Source organism: Orcinus orca, chromosome 17 (assembly GCF_937001465.1).
Source record: "Orcinus orca chromosome 17, mOrcOrc1.1, whole genome shotgun sequence".
Lineage (NCBI taxonomy): Eukaryota > Metazoa > Chordata > Mammalia > Artiodactyla > Delphinidae > Orcinus > Orcinus orca.
The window spans coordinates 40,876,696-40,902,617 of record NC_064575.1 but is presented as its reverse complement, the minus strand read 5'-3'; the positions used below and the strand labels follow the sequence as shown (position 1 = coordinate 40,902,617).

The following is a 25,922-nucleotide window of genomic DNA, read 5'->3' as shown; positions in this document are numbered from 1 at the left end:
TGTCAGAGAGGATGCTTATATTTCAAACGGTTTGGTTGTATTTCACCAGTATTATTACAAGATAGTCAAACAATGGCTGGGCTCCAGGATAGACCTCAGTCCCTTTGTTCCACTGGGATACTGATCTGAAAGCCACTGTTTTCTTATATTCCAAAGACCAAATAAATAAAACAAATAAATAAACAAACAAACAAGTCAATGAAACTATTTTAAAACCAACTCTCTTTTCTTCCTCATCCATGTTAATTCTCTTCTACCTAAAATTGCTTCCTGGAAGTGATTTTTATGTTTCTTAGAGCTTCTTTATGTATATATCCACACTAATGCATATAAAACTGTGCCTTGTAGATCTTATACTTTTTCCATTTGAATAACTATTTTCTCATGTCATATAGAGTTTATCCATTGTCCTAGATATGCATTTTTCCTGTGTATTTGAGCATCATAGGAAGATAAATTCTACTCTTGAAAATGTTAACTGGTCACTGAGACACAGAAAGCTATTATTCTTACCAGTTTTCAGTAGTGAGTAGATTCTGTAGGGGTGGAATTTTAAGATGTAAGTATACTGTTTTTCTACACTCAAATTCCGTTCCCCTTATCATAGAAATTGACCAGTGAAGTGTGCTGCTGACTTTTCAGAATCCGTGTACATATAATCCATTAGGTTATTAGATATAAGATTGGTCAGAAAAGCATACTGTGAAATGTTGCTTTTATTTAAACTCCCACTATTTTCACTACATGGTTTCAAGATTTTACTTCATTATTGTCCTCTGGTGGTGGGCTCTGTGAACTGCATATTTACGGGTCTGGAGCACATATCTTCCCGGAGGTATACAACTCCTCAGGTACCAGCTAAAGAGTAGATGATAAGAAGCATTCAGATTTATTAAAACTCATTAAGAATATCAGTAGCCTGACTGTTGTTTCTAAAAATATAAAATATTTATCCTTCTGTTGTCAAACAACCGTATTTCATGAAAAGAAGTGTAAATCCTTTTTTGCTTGCAATAGAAGAACTATAATTGAAGATATTCTTCATTTGGACCAAATACCTTCTCTGAAAATATAAGTTAAAATAGGAGTTGAAATTTCCAAAATATTCTTTAGGAAATAAAACTCCACATATAATTTCAAATTATAATTTAATTTTACCTTAAATTTAAATATCTATATTGAATTTAAGGAAGGAAGAAAGAAAGAAGAAAAGAAGGAAAGAAAGAAAGAAAGAAAGAATGGAGGGAGGGAGGGACGGTGGGAGGAAGGAAGGAAGGAAGGAAGGGAGGAGGGAAGGAAGGAAAAAGGAAAGAAAAAAAGAAGATAAAGTAAAATAAAGTTATTAAATTAAAAAATACTTATTAAGAAAAAAAATTAAGAAAAAAAACGAACGGATAGAACCTTTGGATAAATGGTGGAAGCAAAGCTATACAGACAAAATCTCATACAGAAGCATACACTTACAAACTCACAAAAAGAGGAAGAGGGGAAAAAATCATAAATCTTGCTCTCAAAGTCTACTTCCTCAATTTGGGATGATTCTTTGTCTAAATGAGGGAAGGAAAGAAGGAAGGAAAGAAAGAAAGAAAGAAAGAAAGAAAGAAAGAAAGAAAGAAAGAAAGAAAGAAAGAAAGAAAGAAAGAAAGAAAGAAAGAAAGAAAGAGAAAGAAGATAAAGTAATATAAAATAAAGTTATTAAAATAAAAATAATTATTAAGAAAAAATTTTTTTAAAAAAACAGAAGGATAGAACCCTAGGACAAATGGTGGAAGCAAAGCTATACAGGCAAAATCTCACACAGAAGCATACACATACACGCTCAGAAAAAGAGGTAAAGGGGAAAAAATGATAAATCTTGCTCTCAAAGTCCACCTCCTCAATTTGGGATGATTCGTTGTCTATTCATGTATTCCACAGATGCAGGGTACATCAAGTTGATTGTGGAGCTTTAATACGCTGCTTCTGAGGCTGCTGGGAGAGATTTCCCTTTCTCTTCTTTGTTTTCACAGCTCCCAGGGGCTCAGGTTTGGATTTGGCCCCGCCTCTGCGTGTAGGTCGCTGGAGGGCGTCTGTTTTTCACTCAGACAAGATGGGGTTAAAGAAGCCGCTGATTCGGGGGCTCTGGTTCACTCAGGCCGGGGGGAGGGAGGGGCACGGAGTGCGGGGCGAGCCTGCGCCACCAGAGGCCAGCGTGACTTTGCACCAGCCTGAGGCTCACCATGCGTTCTCCCAGGGAAGTTGTCCCTGGATCCCGGGAACCTGGCTGTGGCGGGCTGCACAGGCTCCCCGGAGGCGGGGTGTGGATAGTGACCTGTGCTCGCACACAGGCTTCTTGGTGGCGGCAGCAGCAGCCTTAGCGTCTCATGCCCGTCTCTGGGGTCCGCGCTTTTAGCCACGACTCGCGCCCGTCTCTGGAGCTCCTTTAAGCAGCGCTCTTAATCCCCTCTCCTCGCGCAGCAGGAAAGAAAGAGGGAAGTAAAAGTCTCTTGCCTCTTCGGGAGCTCCAGATCTTTTCCTGGACTCCCACTCCCCACCCCCCCCCCCCAGCCGTGGTGCACTAACCCCTTCAGGCTATGTTCACGCCACCAACCCTAGTCCTCTCCCTGCGCTCCGACTAAAGCCCGATCCTCAGCTTGCAGCCCCGCCCGCCCCCGCGGCTGAGCAGACAAACCTCTCGGGCTTAGTTGCTCCATGGCATGTGGGATCTTCCCGGACCAGGGCTCGAACCCGTGTTCCCTGCACTGGCAGGAAGATTCTTAACCACTGCACCACCAGGGAAGTCCCTAAAGCAATTATTTTTTTAACTCTATGGCTTTAAATAATCCTTGGATCTGAAATTCCCTGTACCCCTGAGCTACGTAACCACAGGCCCCTCTGCCCTAAATCCTTTTCTTACACTTTGTAGCTTTTTAAGCAACGCCCCTCTTTAGGAAGACATAATCCCTTCTCTGTAGAAAACATGAAAGACCTGAACAAATCAAGATTTCTCCATGGAGAATTCAGCTAGTCCTGTGCTTAGCTCCGAACAAGGAAATCCATGTCTACACCAAGCAGCCATTACCCGGACTAATGCCTGACTTGAATAACAAGCAAATTATTGTGCTTTTAGTTGTACCCTGCTGGGTCACAAAGCACGTGTGAGAGAGGAATGTGCCCAGCTTCTCCAGGAGAAACAGGTCAGGCCTCTAATCCTCCTTTTCTGTCACCTTCCCCTCCCCCTTTCCAATCCTTTCTCTTCTCAGCAGAGCAGAGGGAAAAAAAAGAGACAGCTAAATTATGTTTAAAATGGAAGAGTCTAAAAGAAGAAAAACGGCGGTAAGTACTGACTTGGGAGAGGATGCATTATCTATCCACAGCCTCTGCAGTGTGGGCCATTTGAGGACAATCAGTGTTCTTACCGGCTTGCTGGAGGGCGATATCTGCGAGCCTAAACCAGGCTTTCTCAGCCTCAGCACGACTGCTGGGTGGGGTTGGATGCTTCTTTGCTGTGGGCCTGTCCTGTGATGGAAGGACTTTTAGCCTCGCATAAGCTGTGACCATCCAAAGTGTCCCAAGACACTTTCAAATGTCTCCTGGGTGCAAAATTGCCCCTGGTTGAGAACCACGGCCCCAAGCCCTTCCATATTGGGATGTACTTGCTCTCTCTCCCATTCCTTCCCCCCCCATACACAAAACCCAAGAAAATCATGGTTCCTGTGTTAAAACTGGGGAGATCAACGTGCTCTTCATGTAGGTAGAATGAGCGGAAAGGAAAAAGACACTGACTTGTGTGTAGTCAGGGGACAGAGTGGGAACCCGCTCAACGCCAAGACTGAAAAGAGTCTTAGGATGTGGGTGTGTTTCTGGCTCCCTCTGGGAAGTGGCAATGCCCCTGGTTGAACAAGCCAACTTTCGAACGCCTCTACCCTGTGCACTTTGGAATCGGGCTTGCTGTGGGCGAGATGAGGAGTGATGGCGAGGCTGCAGAGATGAAGGCGTCTGTGAAGGTGCTGACTGTCTCCTCCCACACTACTTGGGACAGGGGAGAACTATCCAGCTTCACAGAGATACCCATTGCTCAGACAATGACGATCCTGTCTTGGACCTAAACATCGGGATGAAAGAGGGCTACTGACAAGACAGACGTTCTGCAAGCATGGGGTTGCACTTTCATTACAGACATTGAGGCAAACATTTCACTCCTGGTGATATAAGACCTCCCCTATTTTTAGGAACTTACAAGAAGCAGTATTGCTTGTTCTTACCGGCCAGAAGGAAAGGCGGGAGAACGAGCACACTGCAGTGAGCCCCCATATCCACTAGATGGCGGTGTACATCTTCCTCAGCAGCCAGGCGGGCAGCGCTCCGGGCAGCTCGTTGGCCTAAGCAAGACAAGGGCCACTTTTCTTTCCGGAGACAGGCGTCTCTTCTCATTGTGGGCACAAACAGCCCCAAACAATTGCACTGACCACACAGCTCTAAGCCACGTTCCAGGGCACTGCCGTCTGTTCAGGAGTGAATGCTGGGAAAATGAACCACGCTGCTAATTTGCTTGATTGGGGGGAAAATAAGATCTCAAGTGACAGTGGGTGTAATTTATTTTTCCAACAAGAATAGGGGCAAAGCCATTTCATCCACCACCACCCCCACACACAACTGCTACCATAAATGAAAGCAATCACCTAATTAGTCCTGAATTACTAACTGGCAGGGTAAAGATCTGCTGGAAGTCAAGCTGAAGTGGGGAGTCTGGAGAAAGGGATGTGATTTCTGCAGGGGAAGAGGGGAGGGGTAGGGCGGGGTGGGAGGGGCGGGAGGGGAGGGGAAGGCCTGAAGCCCATTGTGAGGTCCTGCGCCCCTGTGGTCTGGGGGCCGTGCTGGCCCTGACCCTGGGAGAAAAAGAGGCTCAGTGATGTCTTCAGGCCGTTCATTTTGTGCAGGAGAATGACTTTATAAAGTGAAGGAAAAAGAACCTGTTGGAGAAAACCTATCCGAGAGTTTCTCTGAAAATGCTACAGATGGAGATGAACTGGCTTGGGAAGGAGAGCACAGCCCTGTGGCGCCTGGCAACCCCGCTGCTGGTGGACCCCCCCCCAGGAAGGTTCTGTCACGGAAACGACAGGCAGATCTGAAACCAAGTTGGGCTTTACGTCATTAAGAAATCCCCCAAAGGAATGGAATAAAGGCCTCCTTTCACATTTTGGGTTTTGCATGTGTCCTGAGCAAGCGCCTCTTCCCCAGCTGAGACAGCGCGCTGTCCCCGCGACCCAGTGAGCGGCCCTCGTCCTGCGGGGAAAGCAAAACAGCAGCGGGGTGGGTGCGCGCCCAGAGCTGCCCCTCTCGCAATTGATTTGTTCAGGGATGACTTCTTGCGTTCTAGTTAGATGTGACTTTAATCGAAGTGCTTTCCTAAGGCGATTTATCACAACTGTGAACAGTCAGTCTGCACAGCTGCTGCTCTTTTAGGGAAACGCACAGGCTCGGGAGGCGGAGGGGCCGGCGCGGGCTCCCCTCTTTCCCACGGACCGGCCCGCGTGCCCCTCCCCACCAGAAATATGTGCACCGCGTCCTCAGAGGCCGCCGCTTCTGTGCTCTGGCTCCTCTGCTGTTTCTGGCTGCTGAACAGCCATCTCCTCTCTCCTGGGAGGGGCAGCTGGTTTCCTTTTGGGGCGCTCCCCTTCTCCCCGTCTCAGCTCCTGCAGCGGAGACGAGGCTGCCCCTCTCTCCCTGCACGCTGTGGGCTGGGTGTGCAACCCGGCTCGGGCCACAGTCCCCCCCGCCCCCCGTCCCCGCCGACCCCGCTCGGTGCCCACCACAGCCGGCAAAGCCCACACGGGGCGCCCAGTTAAAGCTGAACCGCAGATGAAAACCACGACTTTTTAGGGTGCCTTCAACATTGCATGCAACATACTTCTACTAAAAAAATTACTGTTTATCTGAAGTTCAGCTTTAACGAGGCGGGCATCCTGTATTTTGTCTGGCAGCCTTCTTGGTTCTAAAGAAAATGTTTGTCCAGAGCAGGTCAAATTGGAATCAGCCTAGGACTTTTAACTGGAGCTTTGGGGAACAAATACTTAAAAGGTATCTTTTGCGACTGCTAGGCTTGTAGGATTCATGCTTGCAACCGCTGGGAGCCAGCTTTGCTATCATGTGGGGAGAGCTGCTTGAACTAGAAGCCAACACCACAGAGAGCAGACCTGTTTCATTTGAACAGGTGGATCCAGCTGTTCTTGAAGCTGGCCCGGTGGGTGGTAGAGGTCAGGGTGCTGATGGCCAGGAGGGATAATAATTTCCTACCCCTCAAATCTGGGAAGTGAAAACAGCAGGGCTGAATGTGCCCACGGGGCATGGCTTCTGTTCAACTGGAAGAGTGGTGAATAGCTATTGGGTGACCAAAACAGTCGGTCTACTATATTCTTACTTTGTTTGCTAATTGTTTTGCTGCATGTAAACTCTTTGTTGCATTAGCTCTTGTTCATGACGTCATGTCTGGAGACAGGGTCTGATAGACTTACATGTGGAATTGGAGACTTCAATTTCAAATCTGCCTCTGCCTGGTTGAGTGGCTTTAGGGTTCTCGTAACCTCTACAAAGTTGAGTTTCTGGGTCTGAAACCTAAGGACAGAGGTGATCGTAATCCATTTGGGCTGCTATAACAAAATAATAGAGGCTGGGTAGCTTATGAACAACAGAAATTTATTTCTCATAGTTCTGGAGGTTGGAAGTCTAAGATCAGGGTGCGAGCAGATTCACAGTCCGGTGAGTATCCTCTTCCTGGGTCACAGTTGGCGTGTTTTCTCTGTAACCTCCCATGGCAGAAAGGTCGAGGGACCTCTGCGGGGTCTCTTTTATGAGGGCACTAATTTTGTTCATGAGGGCTCTACCCTCATGACCTTATCACCTCCCAAATGCCACACCTCCTGATACCATCACTTTGGGGGTTAGGATTTCAACATAGGAATTTTGGGGGAGGCAAATGTTAAATCTATAGCAGAGGCACTTTCCCCATAGGATGGGGGAGAGGGAAAGTATGTAAGCACCTGTCATAGGGCCTGGTGTGGAGCAGGTGCCCCATACAGATGTTATTACAAAATATTGAGTATAGTTCCCTGTGCCATAGAGGAGATCCTTCTATCTATTCTATGCCTTCTTTGAATGACCATAGCACTTGTTGTCTGTATCATTTTTATGTCTGTTGTTGCTTTGTGACTGAAAACGAAAAATTTCTATTTGTCCATGTCCTGGCCCTTACATAAAAATGTGTTCATTTATCTATTTCATATTTATTGACTACATCTTAGACACCGTGTTAACTGCTGGTTCTAGATGTTAGTAAAATATAGACCTTCCTGCTCAAAGGGTCACAGTATTTGTGGGAAAGCAAAAAATGAACAACCTATGTCTCTAAGAGCTTTGTACTTCCCAAAGAGAACACACCTCGTAGGTACAATAAATCCATGTATCATACGTAAATGTATAAATAGTTAATGGGATTATACACCTGAGATAACTGCTTTTCGATTCTGAGGAAATGATGATTATATTTCACCAGGAGCTCAATACCACTCTGAGAATGAGGGCTTAACTCCCGACTTGACTCACTGCATTGCTTTCCTATATAAAAATACACAAGTCTGTACATACACTCTAGAAAAAGGCTTATCTGGCATGAATTTCAGATAGCAAGAAGAAAACTTCAAGAGGTTCAGAGAAGCATCCAGAAGCTCAGATGATTGTCTGGCACTAATACAACGTGCCTGACAGGAAAATAGAACTGTAAATCTCACAAAATTAGATGATCTTTTAAGAATTTCAATACCTCCTGCTATTAATTGGAAATCCTAGAAGAATAGCTTCTTTTAAAATGTACTGATAATATGCTTTACAGCTTAATATTCAGAAGCCTATGTTTTGGCTAAGTGAGCTTCAGGAAGGAAGGAAATTTGCAGTTTACCTCCACTTACTTTGGAACCGCTGGTTCCAAACATCTACTTCTATGCACAGTCACCTTATCATCTGTAAAATGGAGGCAACTCTAAGACAACAGAGTTACAGAGATGTTGCACAGCTCCATGTGTCATTGTCTTCATTTGTTTCAGAATACCAATAACATCTAAGCTACTACTGAAAGAGTGCTATATTATTTGGGGTCATTAGTGCAGCTCTGTCAAAGTAAAGAAAAGGGACCTAGAATGACTATGATTTTCCCAAGAGGACACAATTATTTTATGGTAAATCTGGGAGAAGAACCCTGATCTCTTGGATCCCATTCCATTGTTCTTTCATTGGGTTCTGAACAACCCAGAGAAATAAAGAGAAATAAAACTCCTGTGTGCTGTGTCACTGGTACAGGACACGGCAAGATTGGAATTGGAGCACTACATATTAAGAGGTATCTGAGAAATTCTTCAAACTAATTGAGATATATACCAGGTACATAGAAAACACTATGTTTTATGAAGATGATTCTGTGCAATGAACAGAACTGGTAACACACACTGGAAGGTGAATTCTCATTTTCTGGCACCTTGAAAACTCCACCTCAACATACACGTTAAAATAAACATTTGAACTGGGTCATATTTAATTCTGCATGCTCTTGTAAGTCAGCAAAATATTCCGTATATCATTTAAGTTGTCACTCACTTTTTAACTTGACTTTCAATTTCTAAAAGTCTTTCCAAACATAAAACAGAAATGGGAAAATGGTATATGGGAAGCTGCAGAGATGAAATAAGCTTATTTCATTAGGCATAAGGATGAATATCCAAACAACTTCTTCATGGCTGAAAGTGTCCAAATCTACTGTCTTCATTTTGTAGTCAAGGCTTCCGGAAAAATATGCTAATGGATTCCTTATTACCCAAATGCCCCATATCAGTTTCAGTAGGTATCATTATATATTATGGAAATTTTTCTCAGTGACAGTGAAAGACATCCTGGCTGAACATCCCCCTGCCCATGACACAGAGATGATGGTCTCAAGCTATCTTGAAGGCATTGGAGCCCACACTATCTGTTACTAATATTAATGGAGGATAAAACTTCATATTCTGTTTGCTCTATATTTGTTAAATCATTTCTTCCCTTCATTAAACTGGATGGCCCATAATTGAGTCTGTAGTGTGTCTATCATTGGAAACTGAACAAAGTATTGTTGGTTTTATTAATGTCATACGTTTCTAGGGAGGGTCTATTCAATAACTAAGTCTAGTTTCACAGTTACAAATAAATTATGATGTAACTTTGAATAAATTAAGCTCATCATAAAGGAAGGATACTGAGAGTTGCTACTACCCCTTCCTTGAGGGGCTCTCGTAAAGCACTAAGTAAAGTAACAGAGGTGTATATGTATGCATATATTTTCAATGATATTTGTACAGACTTAAAAAGAACTCTACAGAATGCATTATAAAAACCTTAATGCTGTGTGTCCCTAGTTCCCAGCTCTCTCATTAGAACTACTTAAATGAACACAATCTTATCTGTTAGAATAGCTATCAGAGTACTCCAAATACTACTTCTTGCAGTACCCTGTCCCAACCATTTGCCATCCTCTTCCCATTAGTCCTCAAGTCAGAAGCCCCGAAGATCTGTTCATTAATTTATGAACACATTTCTTCATCCAGCCAAGAAAATTGATTGATCTCTTACCAAATTTCAGGCACCATTCTTCAGTATGATGTATAGGCATGTTCAGGAAACACAGCAGTGATTAACACAGATGAATATAGTCTCTCTTGAGCTGAGGGGGGAGACAAAAGTAAATAAGCAAATATAAAATCGTAAGTATAGGGCTTCCCTGGTGGCGCAGTGGTTGAAAGTCCCCCTGCCGATGCAGGGGACACGGGTTCGTGCCCCAGTCCGGGAAGATGCCACATGCCACGGAGCGGCTGGGCCCGTGAGCCATGGCCGCTGAGCCTGCGCATACGGAGCCTGTGCTCCGCATTGGGAGGGGCCACAACAGTGAGAGGCCCGCGTACCGCCAAAACAAAAAAAGCTATGAAAACAAAACCTATGGATGGAGACCTCCATGAAAGATGGAAGAGTATAATAATGGCCAGAGTACATTACTGTGGCAGAAGCAGCAGCCCTTAAGGAGGACAACTTTATAAATTACAAATTGGATTTAAATAGACAGGGAATTGAAAGTGGAGACATTTTCTGCAGAAGATGATGGACAGGGGAGAACAAAGAAAAGAAAACTGAGATTGTTAGCAAAATACAATGCTAAACATATAAGATAGGACTGAGTCCTTAACTTTCATTTTTATTAATGAGTGGGTGAGTATAGATTACTGACTACACAGAACCAAGCCTGGAAACACATTTTATATTTATGATCTTTGTGCCTAAAACTAGATTCTCCTGCAATTTAATATGACACTAGGACAATGACTGGCCAAGTTTTAGATTAATCACTCTTACACGAAGATTTTTCATTCATATAATCTCAAACAAATACTGCGTCACCAATTAAGTTCCAGATCCTATGCACTCTGGCTGAAGATATAAATATCTTGCAAGCCCAGCGTCACTTTCCTCTTTCTCTGGTAACAAATCACACTTTCTATTATGACAATGGCCCCAGTTATCGGCCCAGGAATAAACACTTGACTCAGGAAGAGCCAATTAAAGCCTTCCTTTAGAGTTGATCGAGAGCTTTAAGGTTAGAGTATTTCAATCTTATGAAATTTTTGTAAAACAAAATTATTTCAAAATCTACTAATTATTCTTTAAGTTCTAGAAACTGCATTCTGCGACTAAGAGGACAATTTATTTGCCGTCATTTCTGCTCTGCCCACTTTATGTTTCTGTTATTGTGAGGTAAAGGCAGTGGGGAATGGCAAACCAATTCTGATTCATTCAACACATGAGTGCTTCTTAGGTACAAAACACCATTCTGAACATTGTCCGAGGTAGAAAGATAAATAATACCTAGCCCCTTATAATACCTAGCCCCTTACCCTCAAGGATCTTCCAGCTTAGCAAGGGAAATAAAACATGCACACAGATGACTGCAACAAAAAGAAGATAATGATTGCTGCCAGACGTTTGGGGAGAATGAGGAGAGCAAAGAGAGAACACAGAATAAGGCAACATTCAACAGTCAGCCAAGAACTATTTGTTGAGCAATTGCAAGCTGTGACCTGGAAATGGAAGAGGAGAACATAGATCTGCACATGGGCAGGTGAAAAATCAAGTGTTCTCACTTGTAACACAGCTCTTCAAATATATGTTTTGGCACCAAGTGCCTACTAAATAGCCTTAAATTAAAAACTAAATAAGGATACAGTCTCTATCAAATATAGCCTCAGGTACTGATGCCTAAATACTAGGATCACAGTATTTGTGTCCCAAGGATGCCTTTCTATTGCTTTGCTTCTTTCCCCCTTTCCAAATTAGCTAATGCTGCCTTACCAGGATATCTATTGCACTTGTTCCAGCCTTTTTGATCCAATGTATTGAATAGCAGAATAGGTGAGTTACAAGAGGATATTTTGACTTCAAACAACAGAAATAAAATACTATACAATTGAAAAAAAAGAGGCAATCTTTCAGGCACATGTGGATCCAGGAGTTCACATGTTCTAACCAGGTCCCTTTCTCTCTTCCCCACCCCTTCTTCTCTCTGCCTTTTCTCCTCTCTGGTATTTCTCATTATGGGATTCAAATATTTCCCTGTTTATGTGGGAGCTTCTGGCACAGCTGCGGGCTTATACGCTTGCAGCTCCAGGGCTGGCTGGAAGGGGCGGGCGCATCACAGCATAAGGTTGCACAAGGTGTGTACTTATATAGCAGGGCATCACATCTATGAGTGATGGATGATCACATTGTATACAGGGGTAGCTTCTCATAGTTTTTACATCACTTTTCTTGAAGATGGCAGTAAAATGGTATGTTTTTACAAAATCAAATAGTGTAACATTGTCCAAAAGATATACATAAAGCATTTAGAGGAAGGAGGTTCCTTTTTCTTTTAACTCCGGCACGGATTGTCTATTGGACAGTGGTAACCCTATGTCATCAACCTCGTTACTCCAGCAGAAGTCCAGGGATTAGCCCTGCATAACTCTTGTTAGCCTCTATTCCCTTCCTTGAACACTGTAGCCAGAAGGTTTTTTTCCTCCTCAAACCTTAAGTATTGAAACCTGGAGGAGGGGCATGTCTGAAAAGAAAGTGATGGACTGGACTCTCCCTAGAAGGAAGATAAATGGGTGGTCAACAAGAAAAAAAAAATCCTCTGTACCAGGAAATGTTTGAAGTGTTGTTTAGGTATCAAAAAACGGGTGCCCTACACATAAAGCAACAAAGGATATTGGTCTAAAAAGAACACCATGGCCAAAGGTGCATGACCTATTTCAACAGAGGATTTGAAAGCTAAAAGTTAACGTGTAAAACATTCAATTCAGTTTCATCATTTTACAGATGGGCAAAGTAAAACTCAGGCACAGGAACAGAAGTGCCAAGGTCAGACAGGTGGTTGGTGGAAGAGACAACCAACTTCCCAACTTCTGACTTTTTAGGTGTGTGTGTGTGTGCTGTTTTGTTTATGTGCAAGGACATTTTTCTTTAGTACACTAACATTACAACAGAAAGTATAGTCTTGTTTTGGTTTTCTCTGCGCCCTCAATTCTGTATAAGACAGTTTCGCTGCACTCCAACAGAAAGGCTCAGCAAGAGTAGAGACCACCATAAGCAGTACACGTGGGCACCAAGGGCAGATACATTGCCCTTCCTTGTGTAGGAACTAGGGCCACTTGTTGCTTTAATGGGCCAAGTTTGGGCTGGACCTGCAGGAGGGGACACCTTTGAAACACAGTTTCCTAACTGCACTACAACCTGCTCTGGCATCCTGATTCCACTCCCCAAACCCCCCAAATCTTCAGCCAGAAAAAAAAAAAGAAGAATGGATCACTGGATCACTGGATCGATGGGGAGATTTCTGTCTGCTCCTCTACTGCCACCTCTTTCTTGCTATTTCCTGCCCGAGGAAACCTGACATCAGCCCAAAAGCATCTCTGGAAATGGGTAGGAGGGAGCCTTACACCTGTCAGCGCCAGAGAAGAAAGTGCGCTCTGCAGAGTTCTCAGTTGTTCCATCTCTTGCGATGAAAGGAAGAAAAGGAGCGAATCCGCCACAGATTTACTGGAGACCAGGGTTACTTCATCCGGCTCCGGCCACAGTAACCCCTGAAGACCAAAGACGCATTTCCATTCCCAGCATTTCTTGTTGGCGTCTTTCCCTACAGGCTAGCCCAGTGCCTGGCCCCGGAGAAGTCTCTGCCTAAAGGTTCTTTAGGTCATCAATCAGCCTCCTGTGTGTATGTGTGTTTTTCTTAGGAAAAACTGGCACAGACGAATTAGCAGTACAGACTGGGGTCTCCCTACTACCCTTCATGCTTGGCGGCATCACCTTCGACTACCTCGCATTCTCCCGGCGCTGACAGTCTCGGCTCCGGACCTCAGGGTTGGAAGCAGTCAGCCCCAGCTAGAACCGCCCTGTCCGGGGCTGATGCCACCCTGTGCCTAGAATGTGCGTGTGGGTGCAGGCGGGCGAGCGAGCGGCTTCTACAGTGAGACCGAAGCAGGAGCTCAGCCTTCGCCTGCGACCTGCAATCCCCAGATTCCCTGAGGACCTCGAAACTCCCAATCGGAGGTACTCCCCCCCCACAGCCGCCCACCCATTCCCTCCCCCCTTACCTCAGCACGCAGCCCCTCCCTGCGTGATGATGCAAAACCGTGGGGAGGGTGGGCGCTGGGAAGGGTGGGGAGAGCCTGAGAGCGAGCGAGGGTGGGAGGGAGTGGGCGGAGGAGGAGAGGGAGCCGAACGCGCATTTAAAGCGATAGCCATCCTCGCTCTCTCCCCAGTGCTGGGCTGTTGGAGAGCTCGAGCTGCAAGCCACCGAGCGCGAGCTCGAGCGCGGCGCGCTGGCCGGGGAACCCAAGAGCGCACGGCGCCCCAAGCTGGCAGGCGCCGCGGGACCCCCCACCCTCGCCGGCTGCCCTTCCCCGGGCGCCCCTACCCTCCTCGCCCGCAGGAGACCCTGGGCTTCCCCGGAGGAGCTCACCCCAAGGGGCCAGGACTCCGGCGAGCCCGCCACCGTCCCCTCGAGTGCCGCCGCCACCACCGCAGCCGCGGGAGCAGTATGGTCCAGTTGGGGAAGCTGCTCCGCGCCCTGACTTTGATGAAGTTTCCCTGCTGCGTGCTGGAGGTGCTTCTGTGCGCGCTGGCGGCGGCGGCGCGCGGCCAGGAGATGTACGCCCCGCACTCCATTCGGATCGAGGGGGACGTCACCCTCGGGGGGCTGTTCTCGGTGCACGCGAAGTGTCCCAGCGGAGTGCCCTGCGGCGACATCAAGAGGGAGAACGGGATCCACAGGCTGGAAGCGATGCTCTACGCCCTGGACCAGATCAACAGCGATCCCAACCTGCTGCCCAACGTGACGCTGGGAGCGCGGATCCTGGACACTTGTTCCAGGGACACTTATGCGCTCGAACAGTCGCTCACTTTCGTCCAGGCGCTCATCCAGAAGGACACCTCCGAAGTGCGCTGCACCAACGGCGAGCCTCCGGTTTTCGTCAAGCCCGAGAAAGTAGTTGGAGTGATTGGGGCTTCGGGGAGTTCGGTCTCCATCATGGTAGCCAACATCCTGAGGCTTTTCCAGGTAGGGGGGCGCTCCCTCCGGGGCAGAGCGCGCCGTAGCTCCCCGCGCTCTTTATCCTGAAGGCTGGCTTGGACTCCAGGGGTGCGGGGTCTGGTCAGCCTTCGCTCATTTCCACCCTGGAGATCCTGCCGAATCCCTCCCACCTCACCCGAGGAGGTACTTGCCCTGCTTGATTCCTTTCCCTTCCATCTCTCCCCTGTCCGCGCTCCACTCCATCCGGCTTGACATTCTGGATTTATGGCCCCATTGACAAGAAACAGTCTCCGAAAAACAAGGCGATGATTTAAATGGGTTTGCATTCGAGTGAAATATGGTTCCAAAACAGGCTTGTAAAAGTGCCGGGCTCCTGTGAGAGCCACTTAGGCGCAAGGAATATGAAAGATGAGAAGACGCCTAGAAACTAGGCATTTCTCAACTCCCCAGCTTCCCTGCCCCAAGCCGCCCGACAAGCTGCAGCTGCCTTGGAAAATTTCGAGAAGAGCTTAGGGAGGCAGTTCTTAAACCGAAGGCTAGGTCTTCACCTACATTTGGACGTGAATTGCCCATTTCGCTCGGGTTGGATTTCCCGACCTGTCACCTATCTCTGCGAGGGCATGGGGCGGAAGGCGTGGGGACTGTCCTCAAGCGGGGAGAAGCCACCCACAGACGTGCCCCCAGGTGATTTGCTCTGGGCAGTTGTTTGCACCGTCTAAACTGCCTTTGCGATCCGGCCACTGGCAGGAGCCGGGCGATCAGCTTTCTACTCCTGCCAGCTCAGAGCCCGGAGGTGAGCTCATGCTAACTGCGAGACACAGTCGCTTTTTCTGCACCCACCCTGTACCCATCCTTTCCCACGACCTCCCTAACGCAGCCCCCAACCCCAGTCCTGGGTTTTGAGGACGATTCTCAGAGCCAGATAAGAAGGCACCTGGAGGGAGGCAGTAGGGTGCGCTGCGCAAGGCCGGGCGGTCCTCTAGCTCCGGGTGCAGGCGGGCAACGGCGGAAGATGCGAGGACGGCGGATCGGGCCCGCTGAACGGTGGGCGGTGCTGCAGTGCTCTCTCACCGCCTGCTCCCGCAGCCTCGGCCCCACGGCTCCTGTGCCGCCCTGGGTATAGATGGATGGCTTCTGGATGAAGAAATTGAGTTTCAGGGTCTGCGTGACTATGGGTTCTCTTGTTTCGCTGTCTTTCTTCCTGTGTGTCTCTCTCCTTATGTCTCTTTCTCCCTGCTTTTTTTTTTTTGTCTCTCTGTTTTTATGTTCTCCCTTTCAATTTCTGCCTCTCTTTTCCTTCTCTACCCCTATCTCCAGGTTTTTTGTTCATCTCTGTCTTGAAGTGATCCTTTCCTAATGCACAGCTCTCTCCCTGCCTGGTAGGACCCAAGCTCAGTTAGTCCCTTCTCCAGATGTTCTGGCTGACCCTTATGCTCCCCGTAGCTAAAAAGTCGGCTCCCTCTCAAGTGCCTTTCCTGAAGCATGTTGGGTTTCTGGAGGGGACTCCTTGTGAGATTCAAGCTGTCACTACATCAGCACCCAGGGGTATGAAGTTTGTGTTTGTGCTAGAAGGAGGGGTGCCTGTCTAAAGCTGCAGCCTGGTATGGCCCCTCTGAGCCTCTGAGCATCCCTAGCACCTGTTGAGTATGCCACCTCTAGATGTTTGCAAGGCCAAAAGTGCTTCTGGGCAGCCTTCACTTTGAGGTAATGCTTTCAGGAAGAGCCTGGGTTGTCGGAAGCAAAACCCAGAAGCACTTCCTTTACCTCTGAGCTTAAACTAGAGAACCTGAGGAGGCAGCGCTGCAGGGAGGATGAGGCCAGAGGTGACCTGAGAACCACAGGGGCAACTCACAGTATTTTTACTGGAGCTCTGGGGGTTGAAGGCACGTTTGCTGTTTGACATTTAAAAAATTATTTTGGCGCCTTCACTTGGAGCTTGGGAGCTTGCAGATGGGCCTGCCTGTCGAAAAAAGAGTGAAATCTTAAAGTCAAGAGAGAGCTTGCAGACTAGGTGAAGGATTGTGTTTGCTGAAAAAGATTCCAGGGGGAGCTGATTCCTTCTCCGGTGTGTGGATCTGAGGCACTTGCAAGAAAAGAGAACGCTTGCCTTATGCTTAGTTCCCCCGTTCCCTGGGCTGGGAAGGAAAGGAACTGAATGCCAGCATTAGCAGTGTGCGTTGGGACCAAAACCATTCAGAGAAAACACTGTCATTTTCCTCTAATTTGCAAATTGCAGCTATTCATGTTGGATTGAACAGCTGAGGGAAAAGAGCCCCCAGTTTTCACCTGCATTTATTGAGAAGAGGCTGGTAGTAGGAGGGATGCACCAACTTGTAGCTTGTGCTGCAAGCTGGATATAAGCTTGGTGTGAGCATCCTGGTTAACCACTGCCCATGTTCAAATATACAGAGATAGATTCCAACAATCTCTTCCAGTAGCCTTATTTTTGCGTGTGATCTTAGAAGCTCCTGGCATGTAAGTCCAGCCCCCAGTTTCCCAGCCTCTGTAAACCTGCAAAATGAATAGAGAGAATAGTGGAACACAGACCCCTTGTTCAAAGACACAGTCACTTTAGGGAAAGAGGAAAAGAACGGGTCGGTGAATCTTCTCTGGGATTGCAGGGTTCAGCTCAATGAAGACTGTCCTGTATAAAAGAAACTCCTCTAAATGGTTGAATTCTTAGCTCTCCAGAGATTTGAGTTTTCTTTTCCCCAGTCCCTGTGGGTTGCTGTGGGGACTGTGCCAAACCTATCATTTGAGATAAAAATTTATGGTGAGGTAAGCTTCTAGGCTGGGGGAAGGAAGACTTAGTGACTGAAATGGGGGATGCTAAGCACTGGGGGGCAGGAAGGAACAAGGAGCTAGTAATGGATGTAACAAATGCTGCAGCTGCCAGCAAAGCCTGGATTGAAGTTCCTTCCTGAAAATGAGGACCCGGGCAAGAATGACCACTCAGATGTAAACAGTGTCTCTGACTGGGAATTCTCATCTGCCTGCCGGTGGGCCAGAGCTGAGCAAGTCCTTTCTCTCCTCTGTATGCACACTGAATTGGTTAGTAAGTGACATGTCAGAGGACAGGAATCATATTCAGTGGATCTTTCAAATCCAGGAGTTTGAGGCTAATGAAATTAGTGTGTGGCCAGGGCTCTGCCAACTAGAATTAAGTCACTGCAGCCACCCTGCAATGCATTTTCAGCCTGAAGGGAGCATCAGGGAGGAATTTCGGGAGATTTGTTTCTGAGCCTGTACAAAATAATACTCTCCTAATGCTAAGAAAGATTAAATGTAAATTAATATTGACTACGAGTAACATATTTAAAAAATAATCGCCGAGTGGGGGATGGCTTAAAGTGGAGAGATTATATAATATGGTGTCCAAAGAATAAATCTCCCCTGACCACTGTTTCATGGGCTATAAGTAAGATCTATTACAATGGAAAGTAATGGGAACGTTTTTATTCAAGGCTTCTCTGCTATTGACTTGAGAGCAAACACTCTGAGAGTATAAATTACTCTTGCTATGTGCTGACTCTGAATGAACAATATTTCATGTGCAGTGACATGGTCTAAGCTATAGACTTGGAATTGAATGGCATCTGTTTCAAGAGCAACTAGATAGAAAAAAGTGGTCAATTTGACCCTTGTGGGAGCGTGTTGCAAATCTAAACCTGTGTCCCTCATACCATAAATGAAATACATTTGTAATTTTGTAAGTGTTTTCCTTCTGTTCATTGATGCTTGAGTATAATCTCAAACTTTGGCAGCAACATTTTATACATAAGTACTTGGTTTTCTTTCTTTCTTCTTTCTCTTTCTCCTCTCTCTCTCTCTCTCTCTGTTTCTCTCTCTCTCTCTTTCTCCATCTTATGTAATTGGATAGAACTGGGCACCTAGGATGATGTGGTGTTACTATAGTGGGATTTAAAAAAAAAAACAACTCTAAGTTACCCTTTTAAAAATTTCATAAATACAGGTGTCAGTGCCATTTGGAATAGTCTCTATAACAATTTCTGTCTCCACATTTACTGTGTGTTTCAGCAAATTTACCTAACAGATGGTGAGTGGGCAATTTTTAAAGGGGCATTTTTTAAAAGAGCGGAGAGGGAAGGAATAGAGACAGGCACATACTATATTTGAAGTTACCTCCACGTGTATTTTATGTATGCATACCCATACAATTAAGAAGTCTTTGGATGTTTTATCTTCAAGAATAATTCAGATACTGGATTACTTGAATATCATAAACATTTAGGGTTTAACAGATTTGTTACATATAGACGTTGTATCATGGATTTAAAAGACCATAGCCAGCGGGCAGCGGCGGGCGGAGCGACCGAGGGGCGGCGCGGGCTGGGCGGCGGGTGCGGGGGTCCGTGCTTCCTCGCGCTAGAGGGCTGGGGTTCGCCGGGGACGCCGGGTTGCTCCGCGTTGCCAGGTTACCGAGCGCGTGCCCTGCGCCCGCTCTTCCGCCCGGGCCGCCCTCGGCGCCGCCTGAGCCGCGGTGCGGGCTGCGCGGGGCGCCGGTTCCGCGGAAGCCTGGGTCGGGCGCTGCGTGCGGGACTCTCGTCGCTCGTGGAAGGGGCGCGAGCACGCGGGGGACGTAGGGCGCCGACCTGGGCCTCCCCGGCGCTCCGGCTCCGCTCAGGGCGCCCGCTCAGGGGCCTCCGGCGCGAGGCCCCCTTCGTGGTCAAGATGGCGGCGCCCAGGCGGGCCGCGCCGAGGTGAGCTGGAGCTGGGCCCGGAAAGGGGTCAGTCAGCCACGCCCAGGACTTGGACCCCGGGCTCGTCTCCCGTCTCCCGGGGCGCGGCGGGTGAGTGGGTGCGGCCGCGCGTAGGTTCCTCTCGTGGGGTGGTCAGCTCTCCGTGCGTCCGCAGACTTCTGTCGTCTGATAGTCAGATCTGGGGTGGCCCAGGTTGGGGGCGAGGGTGCTTGATTGGGGAAACCTGAGGGGTTTAAGGACTCTGTTGGGATCGTTTCAGACCCCAGCAAGAAGCTGAGCAAGTTTTCTCCTCTCTTCCCGGCTAAGTTTTCTCCCTTCTCTGAAGACGCCAGCTTTTCTGAATCACCTTGTTCCCCGGGGGGATACAGTTGGTGGTTCTGACCGTGGAACGTAGGACCCGGCGCGGGGACGCCTGAGCTGGTTCTAGTTACTTTGTTTGCAAAGCACTTGTCTTGTCTTTGGAATCTTTGTGTATGTAACCAACGTTGGGAAGAGCCAGCGTTTTCTCCTCCAAAACACTGCGAGGGGTAACTTTATACGTAAGAAACAAGTGGGCGTTCACATCCATCTCTTTTCCAACCACTGAGTTTTGGTTGTGTTTCCTTTCTTTAAGTTTGTCTCGTTCTGAAGTGATAACAAAAGCAAAACAAAACAAAAAAAAGACCATAGCCAATTACACAAAGTATACTCTAGTCTCAGTCCTGCCATTAATTAGCTTAAGTCATTTAATTTTTCTAGGCCTCATTTTCTCATGTGATGTTTTTTCTTTGAAAAAGTATAGTTTCTAGAAGTCTCTAATCTCTGTGTCATCGTTCAGCTTGGAGAAAACCTGTTCTTATCCAAACTCCATGACATTGTATTTCCAGATCCAACTTTGGACTTTGAGTGAGTTGGGGGCAACTTTTTAAGGATATTTTCACACAGCTTTTTTAGTTACTATCAGTCTAGCTGACTTGTCATACTCAGACTTTCTCCCATATTCTTTTACCAGTGTGTTCCTTAGTCATATATGTAAAGACTGTTGTGGGAAAAATGACCTCCTGGGTCAGCTTACTGCCTGGTCATCGACACAGGACAGGGAGTATGATTCTGTGGATTTTACAGAAGCAGATACAGGTTTCATTAACCATGTCCTCTCCCCTTTCATCTTACAAAAACAGCAGGCTTTTCTTGGAGAACTGCCAGATAATGCCATCCTGCCTCCTCACGAGCCCCGGGGATGAGTCGCCCAGGGACTGAACTCCAGTAAAGCAGGTGATTGGCTCATGGGTAGGCATCTGACCTCGGCTAAGTCTATCAGACTGCTCCCCAGGACTTTTGTCTCAGAGCAAAATGGAAGAATTGTCTTTTCTCTCTGGAATTTCTAAGCTGGGGAGATATGACTCTGGGACTCTCAGTGACCATCCAGCACAAGGAGAGACTTTCTGTAAAATAAAGTCTTGCAGAGGTAAGCAGGGCTGAGCGATGGAGAGAGAGCTGGAACCCTGCTGATACTCTGGAACGTCCAGATCCAACTGTATCTGAATATGGCTGCATCCCTGAATTTCTAGTACTTGTTTGTTGAGGTTGTTGTTGTTGTTTGGTTTTTGTTTTTAAATTTCCTTTGACTATTTTGAATTTGTTTTCAGCCATGTGCATTTGAAAGCATCATAGCGAAAAGAGCTAATTTCCTACATTAATATCAGGTTTGCTGACTGGCATTCCTTAAGTGCAAAATAATATCCGCTATTTTCTTTAAATAAAATCCTTCTAGCTCAGGTTTGAGATATTCAAAACTCTGCCTCCTACCCCCCTCTTTTCCAACATTTACTATATCACCTTGAAGAACTTGTGACCACATCTTTCCCATCTAGATGCAGTTGAGAGAGAGAGCAAAGACTTCTGATATAAACTGCAACCTATACGCCTCCTACCTGGAAGCTTTAGAACATACTTGATTCTTGTCATTAAAGCAAATCTTTTGTTGTTGTCTCCAGGACACAGAAGCATTTTCATGGCAAATGGAGTACGAAGTACATTAAGCCTAACTCTACTTCTCATCCTCTTTTACTTTAAATAGGCAGAAAAGAACAATCTCAAACACATTTTCCCAACAAATAAAATACATATACGATTATGTTTAGAAGACGTTTATGCAACATATAGTTAGACTGATTAATTAATGGACCTTTCGCCAATTGGCACAGTAAATATATATGTTCAATGTGCTCAATTAAAAAGAAGACAATAACATATTTTTACAGGTTAATTATCTGAGAAGAGTATTGTGCCAGCACACTTGATACTACAGTATTTCATGCTTGACAGGTAATCTTCTTTCAATTATATTTACTGCTAAATGTTTCTTGGATCAAGCTATTAAATTATAAGGTCAAAAGTAAAATGATATGAAATTACAATGATAAAGGGACACATATCCCACTTTATGAGAATAGAAGTTCTAATTTCTTTTCAGTACTACTAGTAGTGACCACAGTACTAATTTGAGCCCTTACTATGAGCCACTGTGCCCATATGCATTTAGTTCTTACAGTAGTTCTGCAAAGGGCATATAATAATCCACAGTGTAAAGCTGAAGAAAGTGATTCTCATAGCTGAAAGTCACATAGCTGGTGAGTGGCAAAGTCTAGATTCAAACTTAGAGTCGTCTGACAATGCCCAGGTTGTTGACCACTATGTACACTGCGCAATTGTTGCACCAATAAAGAAGTGCTTGAAATAATTATAGATTTGCCTACCCCGAAACTGCAGTGATTTAAAGACATCAAAGTTGCCAGTTGCTTAACCACATTTACTTACAGTAAGAAATTACATTTTATTTCATTTCTAAAACAAGATTAATTCTGCAGGCCCATCGAAACTTGAGCACACAAATCCTACCTCCAAATGAAAGATGCTTGTTTTCCATTATTCAACAGATGGCCCTGTACAGAGGCAATAAATATATAGTAGAATTTTCATTCAAATAAATGAGAAGAGAGGTTTCTTCTTGTCCTGATTCAGTGCCCATCATTATGGATTATGATGGCTCTTCCCAAACTTTACTTCATTCACTCCACTCTTTCTACAAAACTCCAGTAATGGAATTCATCATTCAGATATATGTGCAAAGCGAAAGGACTGTATTAATACAGTTGCTGAAAGTCAAGTTGATAGAGCACAGGAAATACATCCTAATAAATGCAACATTAATGTTTGTGTGGGCCTTGGAGTGAGGGGTAGAAGAATTTTCAGTTTAATGGAATATTTTGCCTCTTGCTATGAAAGTGTGGCTTAATAGTCTTGTAATTGGTCATTTACAGAATCCTCCATCTCTGGGTTTCATGCTTTCTTTACTCTGCAGCTGTTGATTCCTTCTCTTGTTCTGGATGGCAGATAGCAACGAAGCCACTTCAAAGGGCTCAGCCTGCCTTTTTGTGTTATTGTTTAGATGAAAATATTTCCATTTATTAAAGCACACTATTTAAACATTTTTATCATGTTTCAAACTTGACTGTGTCCTGAAGGTATGAGCACAGGCAGACATAATGGGGGATGTTTTCCAGGAGAGAACATACCCTTATCAAAGGAATTATCAGAATTTTCATGTATGGATTGAGAATCAAATTCTGGAGTTAGACCTGAATTTAAATTCATACTCACAACTTATTACCAGTCTCATCTTGATCAAACGGTTACCACACTTCTCATCAATTTCCTTATCTTTGAAAGCGGAATAAGAGAAGTATGCCTGGTGGAGTTACACATAAAGCTCATCTGATAGAATATTCATAAGGATTTTGCACAAAATATACATGGAAATATTTTAGCACCGAGTTTAGCATGCGATTCGTCTTCAATACATTTAAGAGCTATTATTTTATTATTATTATGCTATCATTAAATATCACTATTACTTAAATGTCATTATTGCTAACATTGCTGTAAAACTACCGCAATAACCCATGATGAATTCCCCTCTTCTGTTTCCTTTGTTTAAATGGAAAATATATATATAAATCTAGACAGAGAACACTTTAGTGATCCTATTCAGTGGAGTGAGAATTTCCATGGCACTATTAAAACAAATCCTGAATTGCATGGACTTAAGATAGCAGAGAGGGGCTTCCCTGGTGGCGCAGTGGTTGAGAGTTCGTGACCCGATCCGGGAAGATCCCACATGCTGCGGAGCGGCTGGGCCTGTGAGCCATGGCCGCTGAGCCTGTGCGTCCGGAGCCTGTGCTCCGCAACGGGAGAGGCTGCAACAGTGAGAAGCCCGCATACCGCAAAGAAGGAGGAAAAAAAAAAAAAAAAGATAGCAGAGAGGCTAAGAGATTTGAAGTTAGACATCCCCAAGTGTGAATTCTACTGTGACTCTCTTCTAGCTCTAGAACCTTGAGGAAGTTACTTAAACTTTCTGAGCTTTACTACTAGTTTCCTCATCTGTATCTTTTTCAGGACTATTTATCAAGCATCTTCCTGTTCTCTATGCTTGGACGTATCAATGAATAAATTAGACAAGAGCCTTTGCCTGCGTGCTCCTTCTTGCATGCTTTCTCCCTCCTTACACTCTCGTGTGGAAACGGATGTTATAAATAAATTCTATGCTTTGTCACAGGTTGATGGGCGCTACGGGATAAGGAAAAGGATGTGAAGCTCACTGAAGAGGCTTGGGTTGGGAGTGCTGGAGGAGTGTACAGGTAGGTTCTGATTTTAAATAGGGTAGTCAGGGTGGATTTTATAAGTTGACATTTGAGCAAAGACTTGAAGTGAGGGAGTTGTCAGAATGTATGATGGGGAGACCACTCCCTGGGAGCAAGAATAACCAGTCCCAAAACTCTAAGGCAGAAATATGCCGGGCAGCATGGAGGAATATCAAGGAGGCCACCCTGGCTGACTTAGTCAGTGGGGAGGAAGAGACAGCAGGAGGGCTGGAGGTCGGATATGTGATGGGATGGATTGGGTAAGTCCTGGGAGGCCATCACATGCATTGTGTCTTTTACTCTAAATGTAGGCAGCCAGGGGCACGATTTTAGCCAAGGTGTGGCATGAACTGTCTCTTGTTTGAAAAGCATAACTCTATCTGTGGTCTTGAGGATGTGGGGAGAGAGTGGAGTCAGGGAGAATCTCGGGAGGTGACTACAGGATCCTCGAGGTCTATGTTGGTGGCCTGCACCAGGCTGCTAGCGGCTGGTAATTCTCAGAAGTGGCACATTGGGAAGGTTGTGACAGCATTTCGTGGTAGATTGAATGCAAGAATGGAAAGGAAGAGGGGGTCAAGGGTGAATTCGAGATGTAGGGCCTGGGGAACTGGAAAGGTGTGGTTACTGTCACCTAAGATGGAAAAAGTTTGGGGTAGAGCATGTTTGGGGGATTAAAGACCAGTTTTGGAGGTATAAGATTTGAGATGTTTTCGTGACGTCCAAGTAGAGATGCTGAGTACACAGTTGGATACACAAGTCTGCAGTTGTGAAGAAAGGTCTAAACTAGAGATACACTGTAATACAATGGAGATATTAAGAATAATTACATGGAAGCGCTATTTTAAAGATAAAATGAAGTAATGCAATTAGCACTGTGTCTTCTCAAAACATTTAATAACTGTTAGCTAAAATAATTACCTGAAATGAAAAAACACCTATAGTTTGTTTTGTTGTTTGCAGTAAGAGTGAATAAAATGTCACAATTATTTTAATAGTATTTGTGACACAGTAGTTTTAGTTAAGACACCATGACTACAAACATTTACACTAAACCTTTCAGTCTCCTGCTTTTCACTCTGATAGGGTACTTGGAACCATATTTTGTAAGGTTTAAGTTAGTTGTCATAGGGTACCTCTTTAATTAGAAGTAATTCTGAACTGCCTAGTTCCATGCAGTTTTATATACATATATGTATAATTATTATTTTATGATTTATCAAACTCAGTTGAAAATTTGCATCACTGATATACATTAGAATTTAAGCATTTACCCAGGTACTCAAGGAAAAAAATGTACTTGTCTTGTAATTTCCATAGGGGTACTTACTTTCACATCTTCCCTTCACTTTGCAATTGCAAACATGGCAGGGGAAATATTATCTTACTGGTCTTTTGAGTTCCCCTTAGCTATCTGCAAGTCCTTAAACAGCCTTTGGGGCTTAACCAAAATTCTCTTCCACCTTCATTCCGCTAACAGATATTGGTCTAAGCATGTACTTATACTAAAAAATGCATGACCACGTTGTCTCTACACATCTATAATTTTATGTTAACACTATCATTATGTAAGCTGTACTTGAATTGTAATTATAACAGATTTTATGTCAACACACATCCATTTCTAGTGTTCATCTGGTGTTCAAGGGGAGAGCAGCATGTCGTAAATTTTATCAAAATATAACATCTGAAGAATAGAACAGAGGGTAATTGTGTAATTCTGTATTCACTCTAATTAAGTTCAGTGGAGTTGGCATAATAGAATTAAGATGAAAAAAAAAAGACATCGAGGTACCATGGCTCCCTCTCCTAACACACCCTTTTCGTATCCGAGAGCAGAGACTCAGCACCTTTCTGTACAGAAATGGAGACAGGAAGAGGCCAGAGGATGAATGACAGGCA

At 45.2% G+C, this 25,922-nt stretch overlaps 2 protein-coding genes across 8 annotated transcripts in view; one reads left to right on the top strand and one right to left on the bottom strand.

Moving 5' to 3' along the window:
- The window catches only part of LOC117199116 (uncharacterized), a 287,008-nt gene that overhangs the window by 44,365 nt on the left and 216,721 nt on the right, over positions 1-25,922 (bottom strand). For all 7 annotated transcript variants that reach the window (XM_049700268.1, XM_049700279.1, XM_049700278.1 and 4 more), the window contains one exon: positions 763-858. The gene's annotated coding sequence lies outside the window, so the exon portion shown is untranslated. The remainder of the gene's footprint in view (positions 1-762; positions 859-25,922) is intronic.
- LOC125961707 (uncharacterized) lies at positions 13,514-24,754 on the top strand. Its single transcript, XM_049700502.1, has 2 exons — positions 13,514-14,647; positions 23,939-24,754. Exons 1-2 carry the CDS (start codon positions 13,514-13,516, stop codon positions 23,972-23,974), a joined length of 1,170 nt encoding a protein of 389 aa, XP_049556459.1. The 3' UTR covers positions 23,975-24,754.